This window comes from Balaenoptera acutorostrata, chromosome 6, assembly GCF_949987535.1.
Source record: "Balaenoptera acutorostrata chromosome 6, mBalAcu1.1, whole genome shotgun sequence".
Taxonomy (NCBI): domain Eukaryota; kingdom Metazoa; phylum Chordata; class Mammalia; order Artiodactyla; family Balaenopteridae; genus Balaenoptera; species Balaenoptera acutorostrata.
In genome coordinates this window covers 108,882,782-108,893,799 of record NC_080069.1, presented here as the reverse complement: position 1 = coordinate 108,893,799, position 11,018 = coordinate 108,882,782, and the positions used below count along the sequence as shown (strand labels likewise).

Sequence of the window (11,018 nt, the reverse complement as noted above, 5' to 3'; positions counted from 1 at the left end):
GGCTGCCTGTGCTTTTCAAAGAATTTCCCTTAACACGACCCACAGTAACCTCAAGGACATTACTTTCTCAATGATAATATCTACTCTTTCCTAAATGTGATCATGGAGTGACACCCAACAGGAAACAGCAATGTGTGCTCCCCACCTCGAACCATTTCAAAATCCCCTGAAAGATTCAGTGGACCATCAAACAATACTCATTTGCTGCAGAAGAAACCTTTGCTGCAACTCCCATCATGCAGTCACCCCAGCTCTATCAGCCCGCATGTTTCTGGGGTCATCAAGAAGAGCTGACCTCCTGAGGTCATCCCACCTCCTGCCCTGCCTCTAGCCTGAATTGCTCATGATGAGACCAGGAAGCTGGACTTGTCTCCCTCTATTATAATAAGTGCCACTTTCAACCAAATTATTTTAATGCTTCCTTCATGACAGTCATAACTTGGTAGGTAATAACTTCAGAATGGCATCAAGTGACAAAGTGACAGAGTATATTTTACATATTTGCTCAAAAGTTAGTGGTTAAATATGGATCTTTCCAGCATGCCTCTAACAGCCTATTTATGATATGGGTTTATAGAGAAGACGTGAAAAATGAGAACTGGATTTATAAAGACAAAAAAAATATCAGGGACTAGTAGTTAATAAATAGAACATGCTAAGGGATAACCAGGATATTTGTGAATTGACTTAAAGTAGGGGGGTGGATCTGAATCTGGAGCCTTTTGAGTCACAAATAGAATTTAAATTATATTCAAAAGAAAAGGGAAAAGTGAGCCAAGACCTAGATCAGTTGAAACTACCAAAACTGCTTTGTTTTAACATGGCTAAAACATATAACATGAGATGGTTTCTACTCAAAAGATGAAGGAGAAGAAGTCTGTCCTTTTCTAATCTCACTGAGGCCCAATCTCTTAGTTCTAATTCAGTTTGATGGGGTAAGGGTTGAGTTGACTTTCCCTGTCCTGGACTCCTTAGCTGAGTTGGTTGAAACATCCACCTGGAAGTTCTGTATTTTAGTACAGTGTTTATTCCCTCTACATTGTAAACTCCATGAGATTAGCAGTCCTGTATATCTTGTGCACCACTAAATCACCAGCCTTTAGCACAATGCTTGGTACGTTGCAGCATTTAATACTTGTTAACTGAACAATCACTGTGTCCAGCTGGGCAAGGAGCACATCAGGAGATTTTCCCCCTCAAGTGGAGGCTGTTGCTTCCTGCTCTCTGCTGTCTGCATCTGCTGTTCCTTCTGGCCTCCATGGTTTACCGTCCAGCAAGGCTTTTCTGAGTCGTCTCCAGAAGATGTGCCGCCCCAGGACACTGTCCTCCCACTCCAGGTAGGTATTCCTGTTGAGGAGGCGGTACAGCTCTACCTGCTGCCGCAGCAGGGACTTCTCCAACTTGTGCAGGACTATGAAGATGATGCCAGCACGGCTGCTAAGAAACTGCCAGGTCTGGGCAATCTCATACTCAAAGATACACCATCGGCTCTGGATGAAGTGCTGGGACACCACGACAATAACCTTCCGGCTTTTGTGGAAACCTTCCTGGATGATGTTGGCGGCAATGGCCACCCCAGGAATAAAGTCTCTGTAGTGAAGGCAGAGCTGAAAGGGGGGAACCCCCTCCTCCAAGTTCTTTACCAATTCATTCCTCACCCAGTCTTCGTCCTGGCTTGAGTAGATTACAAAAGCATCATAGGTGCTTTCACCTCTGCCATACTTTTTGCAGCCAGCAAGAAGCATTAGGTGGAAATAGAACTTATAGACCAGGACTCCTGCCACAGATACCAAGAGGACGGTGAGAACCGACACACTAATGATCATCTTGTTCATCTGACAAGTGGCATTCCTGAAACTAAGCACGGGCATGTCCTGCATATCTAAAGGTTGCGTACACATCATTTGCTCAGCTCCCACCAAGAGCTGCCTCTGGTCCTTGACCCACTGCAGGAAACTCTGGTGTTCACAAACACAAGCAAAGTCATTCTGAGTAAGATTTAACAAAGCAAGGCTCCTTGGCAAATGCTGTAGTTCTTGCTCCTTGGACTCCATGATACGGTTGAAACTGCAATCCAGAATCCGGAGGGAGTGGAGTGGTTTATAAGGAAGTGTATCCAATGACAAGAGTTTGTTGTGACTCATATTTAGCACCTGAAGTCTAGGGAGGGAGTGAAATGCCATCTGGGATACCTGTTCCAGTTGACACTTAGAGAGGTCCAGGATGATTAAGTTAGTCAGTTCTGTGAAGATATCAGGAAGCAAGTTGTTCTGAAAAGAATTGCCTGCCATTTTCAAGGTTTGGAGGCGGACCAAGCCAACAAAGATGCCATGGAAGACAACTCGGGTGTTGGTATAAGAAATATCAAGGTAACGGAGGTTTCTGAGTGATAGGAATACTGAAAAATCATTGGCCTGTTTCAGATTGGAATGCTGAAAATCCAGATGTTCTAGTTGCTCTAAGCCCAAGAAGTTTGAATTCATAGTAATGACATCATTGAAGCTCAGATCTAAATGCTTCAGTTTGGTTGTCCCAAAATTAGTGTGAGAACAGCAACCCTTGAAACTCAAGCGATTTCTTTTGAGATCTAGAAACTGAAGGTTTGGTAGCTCAAATTCAGTAAAAGTGCTCATACCTTTGTTGTCTATGAAAACAAACTTTTTGAGAGAATTGAGCTTCAATGTGGGAAATTGTTTAAAATTACAGTTAATCAATTCTAAGTGTTGCCATCTGCAGTCTTTAGGAAGGGCTTCTAGACTGTCTAAATCCAGACTCAACAGAGAAATCATAGAAACATTTACCAAACAATTAAATAAGCCTATATCATCCCTTGGGAATTCACTGAAGTATGCTATCCGAAATTTTTCGAAGGTCAAATTGCACAGTCCCTCCAGGACAGATCTGTCAAAACTTTGCAAGTTCCTTTCATTTTTAAATTCTCCCAAAACCAACCGATTGATTTTTAAACCAGCCAGACCTTGAATACAAGTTTTCATTACATGTGTACTATTAAAATTACTTCGCAAAGTCAGTTCATTGAGCTTAATTTCTTTAAAGGTACCTGGTTCAATAAAGTCTAAAGGGTTCAGGGACAAATCTAAAGAGAGGTTGAGCAGGGGCATTTGATGGAGAACCTTCAAGTCTTCATGATACACATTTTGGATTTTGTTATTAGAAAGATCCAAGTGCTCCAGGTTGGGCAGGTTAGAAAAATATTCAGGAAACTTGAAGGAATGGATAAGATTGTGAGCCACATTAAGCTCCTTCAAGGTTTTGAGATGTCCAATGGGGAAGTCCTCTAGAGATGCTAGGTTTGTCTCCACGGCTACCAGCTTCTCTAAACTTGATAGCCCAGAAAAGGCTCCCAGGGCTAAACTCTGTATAGGGTTTCCTGTCAATATCAAGGTGGAGAGGTGGTTTAGGCCCTGATATGCATCATCTTCAATCATCTGAATTTCACATCTACAAGGAAAAGAGATACAGATTACATAATATTTCTGCTGAATAAAAAAACAAAATGAAATATCAACACAGTCATCTAGGTCTTCACACAGATATGACATGCCGTATGATGATGCATAGGCAAAAATATCAAGCAAGGCAGATGAAGCAAAGAAGAAACCCCACAAATTTGGTATTATCATACTGACCCCCATGACAATCTCTTTTTATCACACTAGGCACACATGCTAAGCAGAGGCAGCCCATCCAACAGAGGGAAATCAGTTAAAGATCAATGATTGGGGCACGTGAAGACTGAACCTTGGATCAACTTTAGCCATTTCCTGCCACACATAATTGTGATTATATATCTGATTGGTACAGATGAGGCAGATAGTTGTTAGTTGTTAGGCATGATAAATGACTAGTGAATGTCAATTTCAAAGGTATAAAAAATTACACCAAAGTGTCACAGATATCCTTAATGTTCATGAAAAGTTCTCCATATAGGGCTCATCACTTAATGTTAATCAGAGTATTAAGATGAAGAGAATATTTAACTTGGAAGCAGGAGATGTGAACATTAATCTCTGGTCGCTGTCAACAAGGCATGTGCATGTATATGAATCCCTTAAACTCTCCAAGCCTCAATTTCCTCATCTACAAAAAAGAAAAAAATGTATCAATAGATTTCCATAGGAAAAAAAAAGGCTGCCTAGTCTATCACAAAGCATCCTTAGAAGATAAGTGGAGTTACTGTATACGAAGAACACTGTGAAGCAACATGAAGAGTCAGAGTATCTATTGCACTATAATCTGTCCTTGCCCTAATCCAGAATCTCCTCCTGGCTAACCAGGAGGGGGAGCTAGCCTCTCTCCAAGCACATATTTAAAGCCTCTGAGGGTAGTTCCTTGGGTATGTGGTGCATCGAAAATGAATTATAAGGGACATTGATGAGACTCTTTTGTTTAAAAAAAAGCGTTGGTCTGTCTACCTCAATTCAGTATATTTCTTGACAAAATTCTCATTCAGAAAACTGAAATTTAGAAACTAATGGAATGCTATAATAGTATTTTATGCTTATAAAATCTACTTTACAAGGTTTTTAATATATATAGCGTGTTAACATTTAGTATCACAGTTAACCCTGTGGGGTAAGGTTCACCATTTGTGTTTCACAGATATGAAAACTGAGAATCAAGTCACACAAAGTGACGTGCCTCAGGCCATATGGCAGTAAATGTTGGAGGAGGACCCAGCTCAAGTCATCTGCCCTCCATAAGGCTCTATGTCACTGCCTTCAAAATGCTTGATCCCCCCTTTGTTGTAGTCTATCAATATCCAAGTTAGAGTATAAAACATAAGATGATCACTCTTCTGCAGGAATATCTACTATCCTCTTATCCTTTACTAAGAGTTTCTATAATAAAATGTCATACATAAAATGTTTCTCCATTTTTCACAAACCCTTATAGAGATTATAGTCCATTATCTATTACATTTCTAAATAAGGTCCCTGATGATGAAAATGATTTTAGGATTCAATTCCCCCCAAAATGATGATAATAACTTCACCTGTTCTAATGAATGATATACTTCCCTGTATCAGAAAAATAAAACATTAGTCACTGTTCTTTCTCACAGCAGATGTTTTCCTTTGATCTTGTTATCTTTCTCTTTGGGTTACTTGTATCTTTCTAATTCCTTATCCTCTACCCCACTTCCAATATTCTAGACATTATTTGAATCCCACTCAGTTCATGAACTCTATATTGATTATTCACTGCATAGAAGGCCCCTTTTCTGTACAACACAATGTCTTGCCTCTAGTTTGTAAATAACTTATCACCTACTCTTATATATTACTATCCTTATTATCTCAGGTTCAAAATCCAAAACCAGAATCAAGTAGCATGTGTTGAATGTCTACTATGCTGAGCACCATGCTCAGGATTTAAACATATCAATTCTTTCAAGTGGATATGCCCTCCTTAGTAGCTAGGGTTGTATGTTATATATCAACATACTCTCGTTTCCTAGCAGAGTGAACAACATATAGCAAGTAGTCAATAAATATCTGCTGATGAAAGAGTTTGAGTCAATTTACTCCCCTAACTTAAAAGAAAATCAAAGATAGAATTGTCCTTAGAGACTGTCTCATCCAACTGCTCATTTCACAGATAAGAAAGCTGAGACCTGGAGAAGGGAGGTGGCTTGCCCAAAGTTATATAGCAAGTAAGATGTCTGTTGAATGAATAAATAGATGAATGAAAATGAGACTTCATTAATCAGGCTTTCTGACTTAAGAATGAAATGATAAAACAATGAACATTTCTCCTTGTACAATGGTAAAACTCATACATTACCTGGATAAATCCAACATCTGCAGTTCTGGGAAGTTGGAGAAGCTATGGCTGTTTAAATGACTCAGGTGGTTAAAGCTCAGGTCCAGTATCTTGGTCGATGTGGGGATGTTGTCAGGGATTTTGTAGAGATTCAGCTCCATGCATTGGTAACTAATGTTAGGAACCACCTGAAATGATCAGACGTTAGATGCAGTGTCTTGCTGCATGCACCTTACCAGACCTCCCAGCAACTCTCCTCTCCTAGGCCAAAGCCTGGGATGCCACTGGGACAAGCACAGGGGCCAGTCAACCTTCTTTCATCCATCCATCCATCCATCCAGTCATGCATCCACCCAATCATCTGTTCATCCATCCACCCATCCATTCATTTATCCACTCACTTCATTCTTATAAAATGTCTTACTCTAGATTAGGAAGGGAAAAGCACCTACCCAATGTTTAACCTCTGCTATCACAATGGCAGCATTTAGCGAGAAGCAATGGAGTCAAGTGGTGAAGAGCTGAAGCTCTAGAGTCCAAAAGCTCTGGGTTTCACCCTATCTCTTCCCTGTGATTTGCAACAAGGGATTTTGTTGTTGTTGTTGTTGTTTTAAATTATTTATTTATTTATTTATTTTGGGCTGTGTTGGGTCTTCGTTGCTGTGCACAGGCTTTTTCTAGTTGCAGAAAGTGGGGGCTACTCTTCGTTGCGGTGCGCGGGCTTCTCATTGCGGTGGCTTCTCTTGTTGCAGAGCATGGGCTCTAGGTGTGCAGGCTTCAGTAGTCGTGACACGCAGGCTCAGTAGTTGTGGTTCACAGGATTGGTTGCTCCGCGGCATGTGGGATCTTCCAGAGCCAGGGATCTAACCCGTGTCCCCTGCATGGGCAGGCAGATTCTTAAGCACTGTGCCACCAGGGAAGTCCCACTGTTGTTTTTCTAAATACACCTCTCGTTGTATACAAGCTTAGGGAGACTGCAAGTCAGGTGTCCAGACCTTCCTTAGTCATAGCGCAATTTTTGCCAATTGTATTCTTTCCCTTGGATCACTGACCTTTGAGCAGATGATATAGAAATGGGGACAAATCTTTGAAGTGCATAGACTTCAGTGGTGGAACCTAGTGAATAAGGTCAAGCGCTTGATGCTGTCTTGGTTCCTCTGCTGATTTCTATCCTACTTTCCCAAATTCTTTGTAAGCCTTGTTCTCCAAACTCCCATTTAATTTCCTAATTCTCTGATTCTTCAACAGAATTCCTTGCTTAAGCCAGCTAATTTTGGTTTTCAGTTTAAAACCAGTAGAATCTTTTAAAAGGATTAATGAGATAAGGTATTAAAGAGATTATCTCAAAGCCTATTACAGTGTAAATGATCAATAAATGTTAGCATGTATTATTATTGGCTATTATTAATTCTCCACTGTATGCAGGCTTGTTTCTTATATGTTACATGTTTGAATTTAATCTTCAAATAAACCTTTTTAAGAAGAAGAATTCAGTGAGATGAAGTAACATGCGTAACGTCTCACAGGCCATAGTGCAGCTCTTTGCTTTATTCACTTGTCTCCTGAAATGTTATTCCTCGCAGAATCCTCACAGCCCATACCGTCTAATAGAGGATGGTGCCGGGCATCATCCCTTACCCTCCTTTATCCTCCTTCACAGGCGGCATCACTATCTAACATTATGCCTTCTATGTCATTGTTCCATACGTACTGTTTCCTTCCCTCACTAGATCGTAAGCTTTGAGACTCTAGCTCTCTGTCTCCAGCACTCAGAATGATGCCCGGAAAATGGTTAATGCTCAATAAAATTAGTCAAACAAATGAATTGATAACTGATTACATGGAAGCTTATTCAAATCCCAGCTGAAGGCATTTTCTGCTAAGTGCTGTGGGCAGCACAAAGACCAATGTGATAAGGCTCCAGACTTCAGTGAGCTCACAGTCTAGAGTAAGAGTTTTGATAGGAGCACAACTCATTCCTGAAAAAGGTCTTAAACCAGGCTTGGAAAATGTTCCCTTTGGTTCAGAAAAGGTAGAGATCAATCCTGGATCCAGGGATCGTAGATTGTAGAAGGCTTCCAAGAAAGAGAATATTTCCAGGTGGGTCTGGAAGGATAAGTGAGATTTGGATATGGAAAGAGGAAGAAGGAGGGAAGAGTGTGAGTACACAGGGGTGGAACACTAGCTCAGATTAGCTGGTGTGTGGCAGGAGTGGGGAAACCTAAGCCAGAGGGGAAGCCAGAGCCAGATCAGGAAGGCCTCATACTTTGTCCTGTGGCAATACTTTTAATCACTTAACACGTATAAATTGAACAACTACATGTGCTAGGCACTGGGATAAAGTGATAAATAAAACCAGCAATGATCTTGCCCTCTTATAGATTCCATTTCAACAGAAAGACAAACAGTGAACAATAAATATATATATATATATATATTCACAACACTATATGTATTTTATATATATAGTTTATATATGTATAGCCAATGATGTGATATAAAAAAATAAAGCAGCATAGGAGATTAGAGGCAAATATAGGGAGTGGGGAGCTCTACATGAGGCAATCAAGGAAGACTTCCCAGAGGAGGTGACATTTAAGCAGAAATTTGAATGAAGTGAGGGGTTAAGCTATGAAAATATCTAGGGCTGCACTGTCCAATATGGTAGCCACTAGCCACACACGGCTGTTGAGTATGAGAAATGTGGATAGTTTAAATATGATAAATGTAAAATATATACAAATCTCAAGGACTTAGTACTGAAGAAAGAATGTAAACTATCTTGTTAATAGTCTAGTATATATTACATTTTGAAATAATATTTTGAATATACTGACTTAAATAAAAATATTATTAAAGTTAAATTCACCTGTTTGTTTTTATTTTTTTAACTACTGGAACATAGTTTAAAACATAGTTTTAAATTCAGTTAGTTAAAATTAAGTTAATTTGGTTAAATAAAAATTTAGTTAAATTTAGTTTATTAAATGTGTCGTTTAAATTTAAATAATATCATGTGACCCATTGAGCAGCACTGATCTAGGGGAAAAGCATTCTAGCTAGAGGAACTAGCCAGTGCAAAGGCCCCATGGTAGGAAAAGGTCCTAATAGCAATGGAAAGTTATTAAAAGTTTTTAAGGACGGTAATTTGTTAGATCTGAACCTCAGGAAAAACAACAACAATGACAAATAAACAGCAGACGAAAATGAGCAGATTAGATTAAAGGAAGGGGGCTAAGGGGTCAGGAGATGAGTCACTGCCCAAGAGTCAAGGCCAGGGGAACTGAGGATATGCCCTAGGGTGGCACTGAGGTGATGGGCAGGGTTGGACAAGTTTCAGAAACTGCGAGCATTTGGGGCATGGGCAGTGGGAGGAGCCAGGAGTGGCTGTAATTGATCCTGGGGTGACCATGATTGGAGGATCTATACCCACTAACTGAACAGCAGGAGGGACACAGGGAGGAGGACAATGAGCAGGGAAGGGGGGGAGCAGAGGACGTGGAAATAACACATTTGTCTTTGTTACGTATTAAAGTACACAATTTCCCCCATGTCCTCAACGTCAGGACTGCTGGTTATGCTTTTCTTGAATTTCTGCCACACCCTAGATCCCAGGACATTCTTCTGGCTGTTTGGTTCTGCCCTGGACTTTCCAAAGCAACTGTGAAGTCCATGCAGGGGAAAAACAAAGGAGATCCTTCATGAATGAGATTACAAACCAGCTGATTGGTGTTTCACAAAGAAAGAAAGCATTGGGCTTCCCTGGTGGTGCAGTGGTTGAGAAACCGCCTGTCAGTGCAGGGGACACGGGTTCGATCCCTGGTCCGGGAAGATCCCACATGCCGCGGAGCAACTAAGCCCATGCGCCACAACTGCTGAGCCCGTGCTCTAGAGCCCCCGAGCCACAACTACTGAGTCCACATGCCACAGCCACTGAAGCCCGCATGCCTAGAGCCCGTGCTCCGCAACGAGAAGCCACTGCAATGAGTAGCCCCCACTCGCCGCAACCAGAGAAAAACCCGCGCGCAGCAACAAAGACCCAACGCGGCCAGAAACAATAAATAAATAAAATAAAATCATAAAATAAATAAATTTATTTACAAAAAAAAGAAAGAAAGCATTGCCTTAGCTGATATTTTGCATCTTTCCCTGTCTCTTTTTCTTCTCTCTTCATCGCTCTTTCTCTGTATCTCTGTCTCTCCTTTTCTTTTTCAACTCCTTTTCTTTTCATTTTTTGGGCAGAACTATGACTAGATTCAGAAGTCTGAAGTCCACTTAGAAAGTTCTTTCTATTAAGAGACCAAAAAAATCTTCTTCCTGAGATTGAAAGGGGCAAAGCAACAGCTTGAAACAGAGTGTACAAACCACCAGCGTTAAGCAATGACAGGAAGCAGGCTTCTTACAACTTTCTATTAAAGCCCATAATTCTTTTATCAATGTGAAAACTAGTCTCAGAGAGGTTTAATAACTTCTGCAAGGTCACACAGCCCAAAAGTGAAAGAACAGTGAATTTAAGCAGGTCTATCTGACCTGAAGTCCCTAGGAGCACTTTAACTCCTAAATGGGACATGACCCTATGGGCTGCTTGTTAATGTCCTATAGCCATGAATCATTTGGTCCCTGTGGTTTCTTAGGTCTTTAAGGTAATTTGATGTCTGTTTGCAAATGAAACTAACTGGGGCCCCGTCATGGGAAACTGAGCAGAGAGCAGTTTTTCAGAAGCAAGGCAAAGCTCCAGGAAGCCGAGCTGCCTCCAGCCACGTACCTGTACGCAAGGGTCCCAGCCCTCCGACCTCAGGCAGAAGAGGAGGGCCATGGCTGGGATCAGAGCCGCAGCCAGGCGGGTGCGAGGCATCATCCTGGCATTTTCTGTGACCAGAAGTGGCCTTCTGAAAACATGACCCTCTGTGTCTGCCGGTCAAGGCAGCCTCCGAGGCACTGTGCTGTCTTCTCTTCCCTGCCCCAGGGCACTGACTGTATTCAAAGCAGTGCTGGGTTAAGGGAGGGGAGGAAGTGAGAGTGGCAACCTTAGCATTCTGCACTTTTGTTTCTCTAATATTTATCTCCTCTGTCACTGGAGGGGAAGTTAGAAGAAGAAGAAGAAAATGTCTGCAGACCAGGGGCTGGAGTAACAGCAAGAGGAAGCTGGCTTTTATCCCAGGAGGTCATCTGACCTCAGGATTAGTGAGTTTAGGAAAGTAATCAGACTGGTCATACAGCATGTGTGACTA

The 11,018-nt window shown here is 41.3% G+C and overlaps 1 protein-coding gene across 2 annotated transcripts; it reads right to left on the bottom strand.

Annotated features, from left to right (window-relative positions):
* Window positions 1-471: 471 nt before the first annotated feature.
* Window positions 472-10,811, bottom strand: TLR4 (toll like receptor 4). 2 transcript variants are annotated; one of them, XM_057548498.1, is made up of 3 exons: window positions 10,553-10,811; window positions 5,809-5,975; window positions 472-3,462 (listed from the first exon to the last, which is right to left on the bottom strand). In XM_057548498.1, exons 1-3 carry the CDS (start codon window positions 10,643-10,645, stop codon window positions 1,197-1,199), a joined length of 2,526 nt encoding a protein of 841 aa, XP_057404481.1. In that variant the 5' UTR covers window positions 10,646-10,811; the 3' UTR covers window positions 472-1,196. The 2 variants fall into 2 exon arrangements, with proteins under 2 accessions (XP_057404481.1, XP_057404482.1); XM_057548499.1 differs by lacking the exon at window positions 10,553-10,811 and adding an exon at window positions 6,240-6,431.
* Between the last annotated feature and the right edge of the window lie 207 nt (window positions 10,812-11,018).